Below are 23,060 nucleotides of genomic sequence, written 5' to 3' on the forward strand. Positions count from 1 at the left end.
TTAAAATCAGAGTTAATGAAGTGAAAATGTAATATGTAAGACTACCACATGCCAATGAAATTCTGTGTCATTTCGGCAAGGAACGGCAAACATGAAAATATTTGCCGTCGGCACCGACTGTTCATTTCCCCAATTGAACAGACATGTGATTTTGTTTACAAAAATTTTTGGAAATAGCTTTATTTTTCTGAATATAAAATGAATCACTGCTCATTGTGAAATTACAAAAACAAGTAAAAATATAAATAAAAAAGAAATCACCTATAACCTTATCACATATCTGGTATTAACCTTTGAGCGATCTCTGTCCAGACTTTTAAAAGGAGTTAAGGTAACTGGGCGATGGGCGTTAAGGAGGGCACGTGATGTAATGAGCACTGGCTGCTATAGAAGACTGATAAATCACTGACCTCTACCTCTGAAACCAATAATACATTATATGTTAATAATTGAATTTAAATAAAAAAATAAAGAGAAAAACAACTCATTTAAAAGAAGGAGTTAACAGCTGTTTCTTTGACATTTCCTTTAGTCTCAAGGAAAGTCTGATGATCTGAGCCGTGTTCAACCCTCCCTGCAATATTAACTGAAGTAATTTTTAAGAATTTAACTAGAGCAGATCTGTATTTAAAAAGAATCTGACCAAGGACTAGGTACAGGACCAAATCCCACCTCCTTGTGCCGACCAAGTAACAAATCATTGGTATTTATGAGGCAGAGCTGTCCCGGAGACTTGGGGCTGGTTGCACACACCAGAGAAAGCGGGCTGACTAAATCAGGAATAAAAGCTTAAAGGATCCGGAGCTAACGAGTCCCCGAGCTGTGGCGGCATGCACATTTTCAGCTTCATTTCTTATGACCATGCGTGCTCTCTAAGCAGCGTGGCAGGAACATCGCAAGCCGCGCCTGGGAGGTACAAGGCCATGGCTGTGTTGTTTCGCATGCTGCATCTATCCTGTTTGCTTTTTTAAAACGACATACATATGGTGCTGGGTCAAGCCTAATGTGTGCTCAGCTGAAATGTAAAACAACTACAGCCAGCAGAAACAGACGTTTTCATTATCACATAAACAACTGGGGACTATATTCTCCTTGTAAAAGCTTCAAATAATATATAGAATTTTGCAAAGTGAACTCTACACTGCAATTTCCCTCCTCTTGTTTTGAATCACTAATTTGCCTTCTTTACTTTGCAGAGATCTATTCAGATTTTCCATTACTTCTCAGGTCAGTTTTGGTAATTTGTATCACTCTAGGAATTTATCTATTTCTTCTAAGTGTTAAATTTGTAGGCATGTAAAGTTGTTTATATTTCCTTATGATTCTTGCAATTCCTGTAAGGTGTGTACTCGAGTCTATCAATTTTATGGATCTTTACAAAGAACCAGCTTGGGCTTCCACTGATATTTTCTCATGTTTTCCTTTCTTATTCTGTTGGTTTCTGCTCTGGTCTTTATTATTTCCTTCTTTCTACTTTGAGTTTGATTTCTTCCTTCTTGCTTGTCAAGGTAGAAAATAAGTTTTGATTTAGATTTTTCATTTTTAACTGTCTAAGCATTTTATGACCTACATTTCCTCCTAAGCATTGCTTTAGCCACATCTCATACATTTTGATATATTGTATTTTTATTTTTATTGATTTTAAAGTATTGTACAATTTCCCTTGTAAGTTCTTCTTTAACTATCAGGATTTTTTGGAAGTCTGTGGTTTATTTTCCAAATATTTAGGCATTTTCGAATAGCTTTCTCCTTTATATTTCTAATTTAATTCTGTTACAACAAAAAATACTTGTATTATTTCAGTCCTTTTAATTTTTTTAAGACTTGCCTTATGGAATAGCATATAGTCTATCCTGAAGATTGTTCCGTGTGTGATTGAAAATATGTATTTTGTCTTTGCCATCTGGAGAGTATTCTTTATAGTAATATTTTTTTATTATATTATGTCACCATACAGTACATCCCCAGTTTTTGATGTAAAGTTCCATGATTCATTACTTGCGTATAACACCCGGTGCACCATGCTATATGTGCCCTCCTTACTACCCATCACCAGCCTATCCCATTCCCCCACCCCCTCCCCTCTGAAGCCCTCAGTTTGTTTCCCAGAGTCCACAGTCTCTCATGGTTCATTCCCCCTTCTGTTTACACCCCCATTCTTCTTCCCTTTCTTCTCCTACCGATCTTCCTACTTCTTAGAGTATTCTTTAAATGTCAATTAGATCCTTTTGGTTAATAGTGTTCAATGCTTCCCTATTCTTACTCATTTTCTCTCTGCTTTTACCAATTACAGGGATAGGAGTAGCTAAATCTCCAACTATGGCTGTTGTATTTTCTATTTCTCCTTAATTCTGTCAGGTTTTGCTTCATTTGTTTTCGGACTTTGTTGTTATTAACATATATACTTAATATATCTCTCTCATGTTTTGACCCATTTATCACTATGAAATGTTAGGAACAAAACCATCTCTAGTAATAATCTTTGTACTGAGGTCTATTTTATCTCATGTAAATATAGTCACTCTAACTCTGTTATGATTACTGTAGGCAGGCATTTTTTCCCATACTTTTACCCTCACTTATTAGTATCTTTGAATTTTAAGTATTTCTTTTGTAGACAGAGAGTAAGATTTTGCTTCTAGCTTTTTTTGTTTGTTTTTTTATCCATTCCACCTCTGCCTTTTGAGTAGAGTGCTCAGCTCACTCACATTTAATGTAATTATTGATGTAGTTGATTTCTATCTGCCGTTTTCCTATTTATTTTCTATATATCTCATTTCTTTTCCGTTCCTCTATTCCTCCACTGTCTTTTGTATTAAACAAAACTTTTTGGATACCATTTTAATTTCCTAATACTTTAGATGTATTGTTTGAGATTTTTTTTGCTGTTAGATGCCTCTAGGGGTTAAATATTCCTCTTTAACTTTCACAATTCACTTGAAGCTAACACACGCTTGGTTTCAGTAAAATAAGGCATACCAGCACAGCTCCATTTCCTCTCTCCGCATTCCCTTTTGTTACTCACACACATAAAACCTTCATGCATATTATAAACCTAATAATACTGTGTTAGAATTACGGCTTTAAACAATCTTCTGACGTCAAAGAAATTAAGGGAGGAAAAGGAAATATCATACATGCGCACACATAATCTTCATTTGCTCACATATTTCTGGTGACCTCTACTGCTTCCTGCAGATTGGAGTTACTGTCTGGTGTCATTTCCTTTGGCTTGAAAGACTGCCCGAGTTTTTCCCTGTAAGTCAGGTCTGCCAGCAATTAATTCTACCCATTTGTGTTTCTCTGGGAATGTCTTTATTTTGCTTTTTTTTTTTTTTAGATTAATTTCACTAGGCTATAGAATTCTTGGTTGCCTTTTTTCTTTCAGCACTTTAAATATGTCATTCTTCTTCCTTGTGGCCTCCACTGTTTCTTATGAGAAGTTAACCATTAACCACATTGTTGTCCCCTTCTATACAATGAGTTGTTTTTCTCTTGCTGCTTTCGGGATCTTTTCTTTTCTTTGGCTTTCAGGAATTTGAATATAACGTGTCTAGTTGCATTTTCTTTAATGTGTGTATCTACTTGATATTCATTGAGCTTCTTGAGTCTGGAAATAAATGTTTTTCATCAAGAGGGGGAAGTTTTCAGTCATTACACACACACACACACACACACACACACACACACACACATTTAAAGACTTATTTATTTATTTTAGAGGAGGAGGGCAGAGGCAGAAAGAGAGAATCTTAAGCAGGCTTCATGCCCAGCGCGGAGCCCGACACAGAGCTCAATCCCATGACCCTGAGATCATGACCTGAGCCAAAATCAAGAGTCCGTCACTCAACCAGCTGAGCCACCCAGGCGCCCCTCAGCCATTATATTTTACAATAATTTTCTGCCCGTTTCTTTCCTTTTTATGAGTCCCAATAAATAGATGCTGGAATTCTTGAAATTGTCCTCCAGATCTCTTTTTTTTAATCTCTTTTATTTTTATCCTCTGGATTAGATCATTTCTATTGATCTGTCTTTTAATCCACTAAGGTTTCTGCTATTTTAAATCTGCAATTGACGCCACCCGGTGAATTCTTTATTTCAGTTGTTATACTTTTCAACTTTAGAATTTCCATTTGGTTCTTTCATCTGGGTTTCCAAAAGTCAGTTTCTATTGATTGCTTTTGCTCTGTTTTGTTTCTCTTGAGTATGGGTTGCACTCTTCTGTTTCTTGGCAATCTTGCAATGGTTATGTGAAAATAAAACTTCTAGAGAACATATTGTAGCACCTGTGCGTTCTGTGTCATTTTTCTAAGGCTCCCCATATTGTGGGCTTTTGTTGTTGTTGTTTCTTTCTTCCTTTGTTTTAGTAACTTGCCTGGATTTAACTTGCAGACTTTCTCCTCTTCTGAACCAACAATGTGTCTGCTCAGTTTTGCTGTTTTTTTTTTTTTAATTCTTAGCATTCCTTCCTAGTACCCTGCCCCCCATGGCCTGTCTACATAGTTTAGTAGTCAACCAATGATTTGAGCAGACATCTGAATTTTCTAGGGCTTCTCTGCTTGAGGTATGTGTGTGTTGAAGAACACCCTCAGAGTTGCAACCCATCTCTCACAGCTACCTTGGCTTTCATTTTTCCCAGGTCCTTCTTAGGTCTCCCCAACACCATTCATCGTTAAGTGGCAGGCTGGGATGAGTGGAGAGTTTCTCTCAGCACTGGTATGGCTCTCACTATTAAATTTTGTCTAGAAGCTCATTGTCCTAAGCCAGGCCTGCAACCTTGGACTAGCAATGTTGTGGTCTTTCCCCATTTATTCTGAAATGACACTCTACTTTTAGCCAGCAATGTTGGGGTTTTCACACCTATCCTTCCCCCTTGCTCTTTTCCTCCCCACCCCAATCAAGTCTGCCGCCTCTGGTTTTAAAGCTGTTGGTTTTTTTGCCATTTTTAGGCTAATAAGCTACCAAACAACAAAGGGTGAAGGAGAAGACAGAGGATGAGAGCGTTCGAGGCCAGAAGACCACGGGCTGCTGCCATTCTTATCTGAAACTGTAGCCATGTTCCAGGAAGAGGCATTTCTTCATTTTCAGATGGTGGTTTTAGGCATTTTCCCCCTTTATACTTGCTTGTATACTTAAATTTTATCCTTAGTTTTGTTTTACTATGGCAGAACCAACTTAGTATTATTTAGGGTATCTCAAGTGTTATATTGGGGTCAAGAAAATTGCCCTGATGAATATAGTGAAAAATCTCAAAATTAATTGCTCTTATTTACTCTTCTGCGCTCTGGAGAATAAGTCGACTTATAAAATTAGAAAGTGCACGTCTGGCAGGACAGGAAGTACCTGTCTAAAATTAAGTTCATTCTCAGCACCGCGTCTTCGCCCATTCATCACTCCAGCTCCATTCTCTGTTCTCCACCTGCTCTGTGGCCCATGGGAGGCTGACTTCTATGGACCGCATCATGACTTCCCTCTGACTTTGTTGGGCGTGACTAATGAGGAAAATGGGTGGAAGACTGGAGGACAGAGAAGAACAAAATTGGCATGTTTTCCCATCACTCCCTTCTTGCCTGGTCCCAACTGGCGATGGCTGTGTTTTTTGTTTTGTTTTGTTTTGTTAACTGAAAGCCAAAGTTCTTGTCCAGCAGCCCCCTCTCACAGCTATTTATCTCACCAGGTTCCAGTGGCGGACATTCCTCTAATACCTTCAAGCCTAGGAGTTGTCAGGGCTCCGTCTGTAGTTAATCTGGAAGGGCTTCACCATCCCTTGTTCTTCCCATTAGCCCAGGGTGCGCCTCTCTAAACAGTCCCTTCTTTAAACTCATTCAACTCACCCTTTTGTCTGTTGCATCTGTTTCCAGCCAGGACCCCAACGGGTGCATCCCTTTTTGGTGTTCCTGGTCCCATTCTATGTTTCTAGTCCCTGCGGTCCGGCAACTAGAGCTTGCCTTCTAAAAATGTCCTAGTCCCAAATCTCGTTCTGATCAAAATTTAGTCTACCATATGTCTTATTTGGTGGCAAATCCATGAGAACTAGTCTCACTGGAAAGGCTACTCTGAGGACGCTGATTGTGTTACCTGTCCCGGGACATCTGAATTTTAAGGGCTCATCCCTTTACAATCTCAGGCAAAACATTCCTAGAGATGGAAATTCATATATAGGCGGTAAAGTTGACAGTTCCTGTGGTGACCATCAGGTAAGCCAGGCCCCAAATGTGGGAGGAGATCCGAAGAGCCGGTTCCACTGGAAGAAAAGTCGCTTGATCCAGTGTTTTGTGAAACACACACATCAGAGTGGTAGTCCTGCAAAGGCTTTGAAAAATAATACGGGAATGTTTCTCTTGTGAAATAATTTTTAGGAATACTGAATATATCCTCCTCTTGAAAAGAGGAATTGTATATCAGCTTACTAAAGCTAGGAGAAGTTCTATGACAAATAAACTGGATTTACTTTGAACCAGTTGTGTTTCAAATAAGATCAAAATTTTTCAGAATGCTTTGACTTTACTAATAGCACTCTCTCTGGGGCATTACATAGACATTAGGAGACAAATTGTTTTCTCCTAGAAAATTTGAATACTTAACACCTTTCACACGTAGGAAGATGGACTGTATCTACTATTAGCCATTACTCTCCCTTGTTTCTGAATTTTACCTACTCTTTTATTTTAGTATTTGATTTTCCAAGAATTCTGATCCTAAAAAGTTATAATAAGTATAATAAAAAGAGCTGAGAATCTTATGCCAAATCCATGCATTGTTCTATTACTTTTAACTTGCTTTTTCTTTTCTACTTGAATAATTATGTCTTCTGGAGGATCTTGTGGCATAAACTCAATGAAAATATGAATCATCAATATAGTCTAATCAGATGTAATTGTAACACCATAATTAATTTTGAATAATTTCCTATTTTAAAACCACATAATTGGAAGCACAGGGTCCCTCCCCTCCTGTCTTTCATAAAGTTGTTTGCATACCCGCTTCGGTCTTACTAAAGAATGATTTACCAGAATAAAGAAAAATCACACACAGATCAGTTCTGCTTCTATAAAACAAAGGTACTCCAAAGATCCTTTAAAATAAGGAGGCATCTTTGGTGCCTGGGTGGCTCAGTCAGTTAAGTGTCCGACTCTTGCTCAGGGTCCTGAGATCAAGCCCTGCATCGGGCTCCACGCTCAATGTGGAGTCTGCTCCTTCCCCCACTCCCTGGAATAAATAAATACAATCTTTAAAAAAAATAAGGAGGCATCTTTTATTCCAACTATTTTATTTAGTGCATGTTATTGAAAATAATTTAAACAATGGACAAATTTATAAAGTGTAAAGCCAAAGCTTAAGGTAACCCCAGTAACTACTGTTAATGCTATGAAACCCCTTGAACTTTACAATACATATTTATATATATGTGTATGTCGTATATATATTTGTGTGATATATACAGATATAAATAAATATACTATGGTGATAAGGATTAAAATAAAAATAAGAGATGACCATCAAAAAAGAGACTTGAAAATTGGGCTTCTTTCTATAAACTATGACCCATTTTTCTGAGTGTGGAAGCTTGGCATGGTGGCTGCCATTTTGTTATACTTTTCATTTTCTTTTGGCAACAAAGCCTCAAGTTTGTTGGCCTTAAAATTCTCATTTCTTGACAGGTGTCCATCAGAACCACACACCTTCCCCCAAATTTCCTATATCTTTAACGGCTTCAGGCTTGTCAGCACAGATCTGCTTAGTCCAGCCATCTGCTAAACTTCATTTTGATAACTCAACTCATTAAAAAGTACTACAGAAGACTCATGTTTATTTATTATTTTGAACATGACTCACGAAGCCGTCATTCAAATCCCCAACTGTACTCACTAGTGTATTTCATAACAAAAATAAATCCATAGGCTTTTTTATATTCTGATAATGTCTCCATGTGCCCAGCCACCTATATTTAATGAAAAGCTATTTTTTTTCTCCCCCTGGCAAATTTCAAACGTATGTGGAGCTCTCCAGGGCACGGGCGCAGACTTTCTGTGTGACCTTGGACAATCTTGCTCTATCTCTATTTTCTAAATCTACAGAATGGGGAACATTGTCATGCAGCTCACTTTTCAAAAGTATTATAATAATTAGAAATTGTGAAGTGGTTCAGACCTCTCAGCCGAAGTTTTACCATTTTCGAAATGCCGATCATGCGTCATGTTCAGTAAGTGAGTGAAGCCATTAAGTAATCATTCAGCACAAACCACAGGCCACCTTCCTGACCTGAAGGAGTAGCATATACCCTTTCTCGGTCCCTGCCTGTCTCCTCTGCTCTTGCCTTCCCCGGATTTCTGCAGACTGCTACGTGTCACACAGACCTGACGCAGGGAAGCCCTCGGGTAGCTTTGGGCACTGGCCCAATTGGTTCACTTGGTTTGAGTCTATGTCCCTGTTGGGCTGTCCTGAAACATACATATCTTGGGCTAACAATAGGATTCCTGCATTTTCACCTGAATTATTCTCACTAAAGCTGACCTTCTCCGTAACCAAAGCCAACCACTGAAAACCCTTGTTTCTATGGATCAACCAGGGCATCCTTGTTCCTTCTTTCCCCATCCTCTCCACTATTTTCGCTCAAACAGGGGATGCCTGCACAGAAATCTGCAGTCCTGAGACCCCTTCTCTCTCCCATGTCCTCTGTAGGCCCCAGCCGATATAAACAGGCCTCTACATTGCCCATGTTTCATGGTTCCATGGTCCCACTTAGGCAATCTATGTGGTTTCCTTTTAAGCCCGGGGCTTCTATTTTCCTTGCTAGGTATCCTTTTTAGGTCCAAAGCTCAACCCCTCACAACTGCCCCACAGCTGGGCCCTCTCCTCCTGAATAGATCTCCATTCCTGTGTCCTACCTAATTGCTGGATGGATCCTTCTAATTCTTTGCTGTCCTCTGGTCCCTACGTGCACCTGAGACTTCTATTCCCTTGAGCTCCAGGCCTGCTTCCTCCAACCTGTTACCCTGCTAACGGATGGTGCTGAACAAAAAGTTCCCTGGCCAAATAGGTTTAGGAAAAGCTCTGTTAAAATAGTTATTCAGGTTTACTTTTTGCAGGACTTACCTAAGCTTTTAATATACTTATATGCATCCATGAAGGTGAAAATAATAGTTTTTCCAAATATATCTGTTGATGGAGCATTTATCCCCAAATTTCCTTTATGGCCTAGTATTCTATGAAATGTATTATGAAAATGCCTTTTTAGAAGATTAGGGAATCTCCATGGTCTCTTCCCGTTTTATAGATTCTGATTCAATGATTCACAAGAAATATTTGGGGGGAAAGCGATTGAAGTGGAAAAATCTATTAGTGTTTAGTCAACTTCATTCAAAGAATAAAGAAGCACTGTATTTTGGCTACTAGGAAGTTGTTTTCTATAATGGAGCAAAGAGAAAGCAGAAGATTAACATTGTTTTATTTTTTTGATCACTGTGAGACTATTTCTTGAGACCTACAGCGTGCCAGGCATTAGTGTAGACGCTGGGGTTTTCATGATGGATAAGATCATTACTCTGCCTGCCCCAAGAATCTTAGAGAAGTCAGCAAGAGGAGGATATCCTGCAAGGCATTTAATATTTTTATTCTGAGTCTGTGCATCAAAAGTCTCATTTTTAAGTTTTCCCTAAAGTTGAAGTTCTTCAAGTTTATGTGCATCCCCTTCTGTAGGAAGCCGGACTCAGGTTTGTCATTGCTCTATAACTAAAGAAAACTGGTGGAATCCGTAATCAAATATCCATCGGCACACAATACGCAGCAGATGTGTGTACACGAGCACGTCCAAACCGTATACACAGATACCGCCCAGATCTTTATCTGACTAATGCTAAAAAGAAACTCTACCACTGACATATACATGAGTTTTTCACAGCAAGATCGAGAACACTTATATTTTAAAATAACCAGGGGCACTTGTGAAAAATGCAGATTCCTGGACTCTGCTCCAAATATTCGGATTCAGCAGGGCTCAGGAATATGCGTGTCAAACAGTGCCGCATAGCATTCTCAGGCACATGTTCCTAACATTTAGGAACCTCTGGTTACTGAGACACTGGAGTGTGCATTGAGCGCTGGAGCTCTTTGCCAAGTGGCCCTAGATTGGACAGACGGCCTCGCATTGGCTGCAGTGAAAGCTGCCGGGAAAGGAGGCAGCCACCGAGTCCCCCAAGGGGACCAGGTCAAGAAGACACCTGATACATAGCAGAGTTCCAAAAGCATCAATCCCCTTTCCTGCATTGTGCCGCAAGGAAAACACAACCAACAGCTGAGCACACCTGCGGGCTTCTCACTGTTTCCTCCCCAGCTTAATATATTTTAGTTTGTTTCCATGTGAACTTGCTTGTAAGGAGATCCTGGATTCTCTCCAGGGGGATGGGAGATCCCTCCTGGGCTAATTCATACTTTACTTTCGTTATTATTTTTAAATTAGATTCAGGTATTGGTAAAAATCCGAATACCAGAGTACAGAGGCTTGTGGGATTTTTCTTCTCACGTAACGCAAAAATGTAAGAGTGTACTGGTTTCAGATCAAAACTCTAGAAGCCTCCATCACCACATTTCCTGTTTGTAACTGAACAAAGTAGACACAAAAGATTTCAAGACACAGAAGAGAGAAAACTGAGGTACGGGTAACGACACGTTTTACTGGCACCCTGCTTCTAAAGTACCCGAGCAACTTTACTTAGAAAAAGAGAAGTTTGTGGGGGCAGTTTTAATCCGTATATTTGCCTTATGGCTACATAAGGATTTCTCTGACAGAGGAAGCATGTCAGGTAAGTGGCATTTTTAATTCTTTTGTTCTATTCCTATGCCTTAAAATTCACCAAATGATTTCCACATCTCCAACCAAAAAAAAAAAAAAACCAAAACAACAACAACAACAAAAAACCACTTAAGATTTAGGAAGTAAATTAGCTTACATACTATTTTAAAAATGTGAGATAACCTTTATTACGATTTAGAACATACTTGGAAATAATGAGTATAAGGTGATTGTTCTCTCTTAAAAGAAAAAAATGGGAAGTTTCGTAAGATAAAGCTAGCTGTAGCTGTTTAGTAAGTGTTCACTGATAATGATGCCATTTACAGTATTGGTTATTTTTAAAGAGACTTTTCTTGATTTTGCGTATTCTTCTTTAGTGTAGTTATAAAGCAGGTTAGTAGTAACCACATTCTAATTCCTTTGAGTTTAGGAATTGTATGATATCCCAGATATTAATGCAATTGTCGATATCAGAGAGATGATTACTCTGCAAAGGCCAGTGAAAATTCGATCTCCGTGGCATGGATCACAAGGCTTGAATCCCCTCAATTAACCAAGTGTCTGTTCCACGTTGATGGTTCATTCCTCTTTTAATGTTTTATGTACGTTTTATTTCTTTAATAAACATCTTTTTGTTGTAAAAGAAAAGGCACATTCTATACAAAGTAGGAGGACTGATATATAAAAAGAAAAAAATTTAAATAGTTCCCATCACCCTAAAAAAACACAAGATATTATGTTGTATTTCCTTCCTACTTTTATTTCAATACATTCTACTTGGTTTGCTTTTCATACCTGAAATAATAATGAACATAAAATCCTATATCCAGGTTTTTGCTAACATTAGAAATAAGTATTTCCCTTTTTATGATAACTTCTGCCTAATCACTTTGGATGAATGTAGACAATGACATCCATTGGGTTATTTATAGTTTCCTTAGCTATTTCTTTATTGTTGGACATTTATGTTGTATCCAGTGTATTATATTTCAAATGACAGAAAGATGAACATCTCTATACTTTTCCCATAGTAAGGGTTATTTTCTTAGGAAAAATTTCTAGAATTGGCATTACTAAGAGGTTATGCACACTATAAATCTCATTATTATCAAGTTGCTTTTCCAAGAGTAATGTCAGTCCACTCTCATCCTAGCGTGTTTCTCCTGAACAGGCTGGTACCACCTAAAAAAATCTTTACCAATAAAAGCGCAATATGCTAGCCCATTGTTGATAATGCATTACTTTGATTATAATGAAGCCGCACATTGTTGCATGGGTTTTTAAACTGTTTATCATACAATTTGCACATTGTCTGATTCTATCTTTTGCTTATTGTGTTTATAGTACTTTTAATATCAACTTGTGTGAGATATTATATATAATTTCTGTGAATTTGTTTCCCAGTATTTTGTTTGTTGGATTTTAAGTGAATTGATTGGATTAACCACACAGGGAACATAAGCCTGACATATGATTTGCATACCTGTCTTTAATTTTTCCAGGTTCATAAATTAGCAAAGAACAAAAACAACGGTTCTAGTTTTGCTAGGGCCCTGCAAAAACTAGACATGGCAATATTATGAACAGTTGCCATGAGCTGGTGGTGTTGGGGAACTCCGGAAGGGTGGGAAGGCCAAAGGCAGTGAATAGACATTCAACTATTTCCAGGATTAATTAATTCTAATTTTATGAGAGTTATGATAAAATTTCTTCCATACCATTTTGTAGTTTAGATGTTCCCTTGAGAGGTAATACAAGAGTTCCTCTAGTGTCAGTTGAGACCTTCTACAATGCCACAGGAGAGATAAAAAGATCACGTTTGCCGTTAAAGACTCATAGATCTTAAAAGGAGGGGAAAAAACTTTAATGTGAGAGACAATAGTATTTTTTACATTTAGACAGGTGAAGTTAAAAAGAAAATTAGTGTGAAAAAGCGAAATTATTCCTAGTTAAGTAAAGCAACATAAGAAAAGAAAAACCCAAGTCTTTCCTTTTCTCCTGCCTAAATGCCTTGCACTCACTGCATCAGTAAGTGGGCCAATATCATAATTCCTACCGTGTTTCTGCGTGCAATCAATATCAGCAGAATCAACTGGTGAGAACAACTCCTGTGAGCTACCGTTAATTTAGTTTACAGAGTGACCCGCAACCTAGTTACACATTGTTGTTTTCCAAAAAAAAAAAAAAAGAAAGGATTTTCATTGTCTTTACTCAGTTTTCTCTTCCCTTGAGCCTCAATCACCTTTCCGAGAACCATGAGTCCTTCCTTTAGAGATGAGGTAGGACTAATTTATGAATCATCTTTTAAACTTAGGTGTTCTTTAAATTAAAGATGGGTCAAACACAATGTGTTTCATCATTTCATTTAGGTAATGTGGGCAGTGATTTTAAGGAAAGTCAATCCAGGAAAGATTGTGAACATCATTACTGGTCACAGTTCCAAGCATTTTGAATTTTATTTCATTCTCTCAGTTTTCCAGAACTAGAAAGAAGAGAGAAAAAACGTAACAGGCCTTCCTTCTTAAAACAATAAAGAAACACAGTAGTTAAAATTCTGTCGGATGAAGATTTCCCGCACACCCAGGACAGCCTAGGAGGATCTCGCCAAGGTGCTTCTCCAACAGAAAACAATAAGTGCATCTATAAAATGAAGTGGCAAACACAGATAAGGAAAGGCTCGGCAACGGCAGGGATTTGGGCAGCACCGAAGTGAAATCCCAGTAGGATTTCTCAAGTTGACCAATCCCAGTTAAAGTTTAATTATAAAAGTGACAAGTAGTCCAGTACTGGGGGAATTATAACATACTGTCTTAAAATCTCCCCCCACCTCCCTCCACATGTTTGTTCCCTTTAACAAATTCAGTTAAGTGTTGGTTAAGAGCAACTATGAGGTACTAGAAAGATGTCACACAGATGGGGATCTGAAGTCCAGCTTTACAACTGGCTTAGTGAGGTTCAGTGAGACGCAAAGAGTCACACAGCTAGGAAGTGCCTGCACTCACTCTTCCTCTGCACTTTGAAGCAGACATTCCAGTGCCCCATACTGCTGCAGCCCCTCTCCCCATCACCGTCCTTCCCCAACATACACCATCCATTCAAATTATCCTCTGTTCATAACAGACCCTTATTTAAGGTTGACAGATATCAAATTCTGCATTTAAAACAATATCTTATTTACTCAAAAGCCTGGGAGTGGATTTGAGAATTCCTTCCACCGCTTCTATCTATGACTCCAATGCCTTTTATTGGGTGATGGCGATGGACAGTGGTGGGGTGGGGGGCTGTGCGGATACTGACAACGTGCTACAAAGAGTCAACAAGAACGCACCTACTTCCACCAAGCTGTCACCACAGTAAGAAAAACTCTTCTGCATAGGATCCATGGGGATTGCTATATCAGAACTTTTTCTTTGAACTTTCTGGGGCGCCTAAAGTAGATATACATATTCATGGAAAGCAACAAGGAGATGGTCAGTGCTCCGACAGAATTTGCAAGCCAAGGAAGAGAAACCATCATGAAGAGTCATATGCTCTATACTATAAACTCATACAATTGTCTCGGTTACAGACTCCCTGAAGGAAAAAACAATTAAGGGATTATATGTATTGCTTTTCTATTGTTAGTTAAGCGAAGGCTTCTGTATGAATCAAACCCATCAGCAGAAAAACGATACATTTGCTTAGCTGGTTTCCCTCCAGAGCACATGCAAATGTGAATTCCAGATACAGTGCCTGCCAAATACTGTTGGCATTAAAGGAGTCAGAGGTCTTAGAATTAAAGCTACTACGATTAGCCCCTGGCAGTTGAAAGCTAGACAGAAACTTAAATCATGGTTTTCCTAGCTGTCGTTGCCTCACTAATAACTTCTTGAGGCCTTTGGCTTTTTAACAGTGTGAAGAGCTAAACTCAAATTGTGTGGGAGTTTTTTTTAAATTGATAAAAGCTTTTTAAGCGAAAGTAATTACAATTATGGAATAATGATACTAAAGATTACATTAGTTGGGCAAGAACTTTTGAGCACTTTGTGCATCTAATAGCATAAGAAGAATTATCTATGCTGAATAGATACCCACATGGGTCTGGAGATACTCATACTGTATATGGGAAATAACTGGGTGAATGGAGGTGTGAAAGCGTGTGTGTGTGTGTGTGTGTGTGTGTGTGAACACTTATATAGATCTGTCATTCAAGTTGAAAATCTCTACCTTTTTGTTTTTCTCATCTGTGTAAGTTTTTTGTTTTTCAGAATGGGGGCATTAAAAATTAGGAAAGCTGAGGCACCCAGCTGGCTCGGTCGGTGCAGCATGTGACTCTTGATCTCAGGGTCACGAGTTCGACCCCATGTTGGGTGTAGGGATTACTTAAAAATAAAATCTTTTTTATTTATTTATTTATTTATTTATTTTTTTAAAAGATTTTATTTATTTATTTGACAGAGAGAGACAGCCAGTGAGAGAGGGAACAGAAGCAGGGGGAGTGGGAGAGGAAGAAGCAGGCTCCCAGCGGAGGAGCCTGATGTGGGGCTCGATCCCAGGACTCTGGGATCACGCCCTGAGTGGAAGGCAGACGCTTAACGACTGCGCTACCCAGGCGCCCCAATAAAATCTTTTTTAAAAAATTATGAAAGCTATCAAGAATGTCATGAAATACAAAGTTTCCCAATGAAAACCTTCCTGTTTAAAACTCGTATCACATTACACAAGGAAAAAATCTTGGAAAACAGAAGGAGGTCAGATGGGAGTTGGAGACTCCCGAAATCAGAGGAAAACCAGAGACCATGCTAAACCAACCCCACACTTTAGAATTTGGCCTGTGCTTTCAAAGGCCTCCAGTTGGTTATGTGAAACCAATTTATCGTTACAGTAAATGGCAAAACCGAGCCCTAGAAGAATGCACAGTGTGGTCTAAGTTCTTGCCTTACCGTTGTTAACATATTTCATGAAAATTACTAGGACTTTCCTTCAGGCCTTTATGTAAAATGTAGGCTCATGCCATTGATTTGGTTGTTTCCTTGTAGTTGAGAGCAAATTGTCTTCTTGTCCCAATTAATGGACTGATACAACTTTTTTAGTGCTCCTTTTAATTAAAAAGATAAAGGGAAACTTCTAATTGAAATATAATTTGTGCAAATGATAGGATATTTTATAGCTAGAATCAGTGTAATTACAAAAATAAGATGAGGGGTTTTGCCTTGAAGTATGCCTTTTTATACAGTGCTCTATTTTATTTACCCAGGCCACAACTATTTATTGAATATATACTAAATACTAGATGCTATGAGAACTAGAAAGAAAAAAAACACTAAGTACGAAGTAAATTGTTACTTCTCTCAAGGATAAGTTCCAGATATATATTTATATATAAATAAAATACCACCTCTTCTTTATCCATTCATCACTTGATGGAAATTTAGGCTCTTTCCATAATTTGGCTATTGTTGACGATGCTGTTATAAACATCGGGGTACATGTACCCTTTGAATTACTATTTTTGTATCTTCTGGGTAAATACCTAGTAGTGCAATTGCTGGTAGCTCTATTTTCAACTTTTTGAGGAACCTCCATACTATTTTCCAGAGTGGCTGTACCAGCTTGCATTCCTACCAACAGTGTAAAAGGGTTCCCTTTTCTCCACATCCTTGCCAACATCTGTTGTTTCCTGTGTTGTTAAGTTTAGTTCTTCTGACAGGTGTGAGGTGATATCTCACTGTGGTTTGATTTGTATTTCCCTGATGATGAGTGATGTTGAGCATCTTTTCATGTGTCTGTTGGCCATCTGTATGTCTTCTTTGGGAAAATTAGATTCAACTACTTCTAATGTAAGATTACAAGTCACCCAATTTGGCCAAAGGTAAATCATTAATACATTTATCAAATGCTTCATTGGAAACAAAGCAACTTTCTGGCCAACTCTATAAAAAATTAGCTGTGATATGCGTTCTTGAGTAAGCTATACTGTATTATACCATATTATGGTGATATAATTACTAGGCTGAAAAAAAATAATGGATATTTGCTAAAACAATAATTTTAAGTAGCTACACATTATCCATTCTTTCTCTAACAATAACCAGAAAGAACAATTATTTCATGAGGCCACTCTTGATTTATGATAACCATGTTATCAGCATATAGGAAAACCCTTATTTTTCTCTTCTCATAGTAGGAGAGTACACATTTAATAAGTAAAAATAAGGACATTGGTCTTTAAGGTAAAAACTGAAGAGAGTGACAGCACATCCCACTTCATGTCTCTGAAAGTTATCGTGGATATAATGACTCTTACATCATTAACATCCCAGGTTTACGCAGGCGTAGATTTCCTAGGGTTGCATCTGACTCATACGCTTACCTCAACTAGTAGTATTTTCTAAATTCCTCTTGCCAAAGATTTCACTGACCCTAACCAAACTCTCCAAAGACTGATTTCTAAACAAGAAAATAAAATTTTATATTTATAGTGGTGGGCACCCCATAAATTTAATCAGATGATTAGCTGTTAGCACCAACTTCCTTGTATCAAGTTTCCTGGAAAAAAATGTAATAATCTGTAGGTTCTTCGGTATAGATTCAGGGCAGGAAGAATTAGGATGCTGTCAATGAGCACATACACCAAGATTACAGTGGCCTCATGTGCTACTCCCTTTCTCACAGAGATCTCTTCCCTAGCTGCTGAGGTAGGTCCTTTTTCAATAGTACGAGAGACAAATGTAATAGAATCTTCATCTTGTCTTTCCAAGGTTGTGGGTGTGTTTAGACCTCATAGGTGCTCAGAACCTTTCTATTGGCCCCAGTCATCACACTACCCACCTTCATTCCACTCATCTTCTACGTAGTTAGTTGACACATGTTTAGTGAGAACCTACTTTGTACTGAATAGTTTGCAGAAATAAAATAGCAGTCTTACTAGTAGTAAGATAAGAATAAGAATAACAATAGTTTCCAGTTATATATTGAAGAAGTCATTGGACTAAAAGGTACAACATAGAAAATACAGTCAATGGTATTGTAAAAGTGTTGTATGGGGACAGAAGGTAGCTACACTTGAGGTGAGCATAGCATAACACGTAGAAATGTTGTACATCTGAAACTAAAGTGACATTGTGTGTCAGCCATGCTCAAATAAAACATTTTTAGAAGAAGAAGAACAGCTAACTTTTATTGAACATCTTATGAGTGAGGAATACTCTTCTATAAATCTCAATTCCCACAAAAACAGGTACAACGAGGAAACTGAGGCATGAAGACCAAGATGAATATGACCTTTTTTCTGTCCTTTGAGAAGTTCACAGTCAAGTAGATTTTTTTTTAAAAGATTTTATTTATTTATTTGACAGAGATAGAGACAGCCAGCGAGAGAGGGAACAGAAGCAGGGGGAGTGGGAGAGGAAGAAGCAGGCTCATAGCAGAGGAGCCTGATGTGGGGCTCGATCCCAGAACGCCGGGATCACGCCCTGAGCCGAAGGCAGACGCTTAACTGCTGTGCCACCCAGGCGCCCCGAGAGAGATTTTTATACATAAATGATTACCTCAACAAATATTACTTCAATATGTGTTGAAATGTAGAGAGACATAAAAGATATCACTTGGTGGGGGATAGGCAGCACAGAGTGAATGCCTCAAAGAAAAAGTAGTCTTGAAGGATGACTAGGAATCTGTCAAAGAGCTAAGGGGGAAGGCATTTCAGGCAAAGGGGAAAATATACAGAGACATAAGGACATGAAATGGTAAGTATGGTATCTGTTGCGAATCTTAAGTGCTTCAGAATGATTGGAGCACGGTATAATATTGGGCAGGCATAGCAGATAAGTCCTAAAAGATAGGAAACCTAAGGTAACATTTTGTGGAAATGGTTCATGGTAAGAAAAGAAAAGTGCGGTGTTCTCTATGCTTAGGGCAGAGATAGGAGCAAGCACCTTCCCACAACACAGGTTCCAGAGAAAAGACGAAGGAACAACTTCCTTCAAAAATCACAAAGGAGGGGACTGTATGAGACAGTGTGTGGAAAGATAGTAGCTACCAGGAATGGCGGCTGATGAACCAGAAGAGCCATAAACATACAGTCAGGGCCAATTGAAATAATAGGAACCGAGGCTAGACCGATCTGAAAAGGGTCTGCTTAATATTGTGTTTTAAAACCTGAGCCATCATTATATCAAAATCCTTTCAGATGTGTATATCCTTTGATCTAGCAAATGAATTTTTATGTGAAAAAAATTCAGGTTGGATATACAGTTTTAGCTACAGATACTCATCACAACATTGCTTATATAACTAAAAATCACAAGCAACTTCAAGGTCTAACAATAAGGGATTGTTTAAATTATGGAAAATTCGTTCCATGGAATATAGGGCAGCTAAACGAAATGAAAGCATATTTTATTTATAGGAAAAGAAACACACTATAAGTTATTAGAGTGAAAGTAGATAACAGTATAGTCAGTATAATTGAATCTTGTGTTTTTGTCCATAACAATTTCTACACAGAGAAAAATAACTGGAAGTATATGAACCAAGGTGTTCACGGCGATTGTCTCTTGATCAGAAGATTATGGTTGATTCTTCGCTGTTTTTGCTAGTCTGAGCTTACTAATTGTTTTTAATATTGAACATGGATGATATATAAAGCAAGTCTGGACTCTGTGTAGCGACTAAAGTTCATTTATTTGTCACCAAATACTGTGACTGTAGAGCGTGAGTGATTAGAGTCTACTCGACAGACTGAATATCCCGAACTGGTAATTGTCATCTATCTCGGTAGAAAATAAAGTATGAGCCCTCAAATTGCCTTAAGATGTGGAAGAACCTAGAACTGCATCTAGACTGTGGGTCCATAAGTGACAAATACAAGAAGAAGAAAAGAAGTCTTTAATAACAGAATTCATGGATTTAACCATTAGTTTGATCATTGAAAGCATAAATTAATACCTTCATATTGCGATAGCAGAGCGGGAAACTGAGACCCACCCGGCAAGTGAGACAGCTTGCTGGCCCCATTTGTTCACAATTATAGTTACGTTAATCACCTGAAAGGACTATTATCAATGGGAAATGGGGAACAAGCTCTCTTTGAGAGCATGCCTTAAAAATTCCCTTCGATCCAGCAATTGCATTCCCAGGAGCCTCTTTCTACAGATAAGCCCACATATGCACAAAATGCCTGTCCAATAGAAGTTCGTTGCATTATTGTTTGTAAGAGAAAACGTTTTAAAAAATCAGAATGTCCATCTTAGAGAAATGGGTAGATGAATTATACTACAGAGACATTGTTTAATGCCATGCAGCTGCTAAAAATAACATAATAACATGGTAAAAATTCCCTAGACACACTGATTGGTTTTTTTTTAAAGGCTAATTAGTATAATATTAGTGACCCATTTATGCTCTAATAGAGAATCTTACATGTTATTCTAGGATTTGCTAGGATTTTTGATATTGCTAGGATTTTTAAAATGTATACTCGTCAGGCACTTGTGTTTTTTTCATAAACATAAAAATCAAAGAAATAATTCTAGGAATATAGGCAGTACCATGCAATACCTAGAATTTCTGGTATATTTTAAGTATTTAATGATTACTATGTTGTAGAATCCTCATAAATATTTATGGGATTATGTTCATGATGAAAAAATAAGACTCTTCTAAACCTTTGTGTTTTTAACCAAATTAATTGGTAGGTCTATTGGAGAATTAAAGACTATTCAATTCTTCGCAATTTCCTTTTACATCATGAAACATAAAAATTCCCTTAAAAGAAAATAAAACCACACCTTTCACTACCATTATCAGTTAACTTTCCCATTTATTAACTCATTCTTTAAAAATCTTTATAAACCAAGTGTATTATGTCTGGCCCTGCAGAGCAGAAGGCAGAAATGGTCCTATTCTCTGTGGAGTATACGGTATTTTGAACACCTAAATAACATGGTATGAAATTAAAGAGGAGGTAGCTGATATTAGTAGACAGATTCATTGGTGTTTAAAGAGCCACAGACTAGTTCAAACAAAAGCAAAGTATATGTAAATAAGCAATATGCAAATTATATGCATATATGTAGATGTCTATATCACAAATGCATATATATTCTATATAATCATCTATATACCTAACTATGTTGAAAGTAAATGGTGCCAAGAAAAGAAGGAAGGAAGGAAGGAAGGGAGGGAGTAAGGGAGGGAGGGAGGAACAAACAAACAGACCTCCTCTGATACACAGGACCGCTGAGGGCAATTCAACAACCACACTCTGATGTCAGTAAGTACTCAAAACAAACAAACAAACAAACAAAACAACAATTCAAACGTCACATGTGAGATATAGAAAATAAGTAAAAGAGGGCAGCACAAAGGACACTTTGGTCTAAGGATTCTTTATTTGCTGGTTTAAAGACAGGATAGGGAACAAGGCGAATTTCCCTCCTGTTAAGGGTTTGCCTGTTCTGTTTATTTATCTAACATTATGCTGTTTAGATTTCTTTGAAAGGGCCGAGCACGGTGTCTGATTCGGGGCAGTCCTACGGGAGCTGAGACTGGGAAGGAACATAAGCTCTGTGCTGCTGCTGTCACATGGCACTTCTGCTTGTCGTTACACAGCTGCGTCCCTAACTAGACAGTGCCTTGAGGGCCAAGATACATAAAATCAGGGTAATTATCTTAGAAATCACTCGTATGCATGTAAAGATTGCCATAAATAATCAGGGGCAACTGATAGGCAGTATCCCACAAAACCCTCTATGGCTCAGGAATGAAAAAAGAATCTCTTCACAAGGGCAAAGAGAAGCATAATCGACTCTCCAGCATCCACTCATGGGTCTCTAAGCAGTATGAGAAAAATACCTTGTGGCCAGTCTTGACAAAACTAGGTTATGATGATGCCAGAATTACTGTTTTACTACTGGGCTTTATAGAAAGGGATAGGTGGTTTTCCATAACTGAAGAGAAGAAAGGGGGAAAGTATGGCAAATTATGATTCTGGATAATTTGGATGTTCTTGATTTCGAACCAAAGTTTTTATAATTAGTCACCAGTTGTCAAATTTTAGCAGCTAGACTAAAAATGTCTTTCATTTCATCAACACTGAGAATGTGGGAAGCTTGCTTCCTTCTGTCTACGCTGAATGCAGGGACTTCCCACCAATACCCACCTGAATTCTGTAAGGAGCCTTTGTCCGTCAACGGTAATGAATTTCCTGGCAGAGGATTTGTTCTTCATTATGAATAAAGACTATGGTTTTCATGGTGGGAATACTCAATTCAAAACAAATTGGTAAGCAGCTATTATATTATAGGTATGTCTGTTTTTTCCCCCCCAGGAAACTCGGAATGCCAGTTTTATGTCTGGATAATTGTAGCCTTTCTGGGGTTGGCTCTGGTTGTATCACTGATCTTCAATATTTCCCACTATGTGGAAAAGCTGCGACAAGGTAAGACATTTTGAGAAGTCCCAGCTTGAATGGAGACAAGTCACTGGAAAACCTACAGAAGAAATGTCATTTCATGAAACGTCATGCAATAGGATATTTTTATCTGTAGGAAATCTATTTGATACTTTTTTTTCATCCTTAGGATTCTCTTAATTTAAAAATGCAATCAATTAGAATATAAACAGACTCCCAATCTCGGCTTTCTCGCCGCCTTAACATATAGAGCAGGAAGGAATTGTGCCGGTGGAATGTAGTTTTCCTCCTCCAACTCAACAGCTCACGAAATTATAGCCTATTCTGCAGCGGCCGTAAAGGTTCTCACTAATACCTGATGGGAGGAGTGGAGACTAACTCCTCGAGCTTCCACTCAAGCCTACTCAAAGCCCTCAGCATCGGTGAGAGCCGCTAAAGTACAGTTAGCTGGACTGGGATCAGAAGAGAACTAGAAAAGCAGCAGGCTGGCCCACAGGCTTATTATGTAACACTCCTGGCCTCAGCTTTTCCTTTCAATAAACTGGTCCACAGTTTTAACCATGTGGCTTTCACCCTCCTGGACATGATTGAAATAGTGCAACGCCCAGCAACTGGCACAATCTTTGCACACTACTGGCATAAACACAAGTGTGTTGGGTGGGTGGATGGATGGCTATGAAAGTCCAGCTATTTCTGGAGGCAGGACATTTCAGTGGTAATAATAAACAGAAAAGAAATTTTCAATGTATTTTAACAGTTGAAAAGAAATAAAACAAAGTTAATAAAATTGCATTAGACACGTGACCAAGAAAAACTGCATGAAGCTAACTTAGAACAATGGTCAGGTTCTGGGGAGAGTCCTTGATCCTCTTA

General features: G+C 38.2%; 1 protein-coding gene across 1 annotated transcript in view; it reads left to right on the top strand.

Annotated features, from left to right (window-relative positions):
- Positions 1-10,601: 10,601 nt before the first annotated feature.
- The window catches only part of LOC103677335 (T-cell receptor-associated transmembrane adapter 1), a 32,732-nt gene continuing 20,273 nt past the window's right edge, over positions 10,602-23,060 (top strand). Inside the window, exons 1-2 of the mRNA XM_008706606.2 lie at positions 10,602-10,802; positions 22,104-22,214. Coding sequence (XP_008704828.1) covers positions 10,796-10,802; positions 22,104-22,214 — 118 coding nt within the window. The 5' untranslated portion in view covers positions 10,602-10,795. The remainder of the gene's footprint in view (positions 10,803-22,103; positions 22,215-23,060) is intronic.

The sequence above is a fragment of the Ursus maritimus genome, unplaced genomic scaffold (genome assembly GCF_017311325.1).
Source record: "Ursus maritimus isolate PB19 unplaced genomic scaffold, ASM1731132v1 scaffold_4, whole genome shotgun sequence".
NCBI classification, from domain to species: domain Eukaryota; kingdom Metazoa; phylum Chordata; class Mammalia; order Carnivora; family Ursidae; genus Ursus; species Ursus maritimus.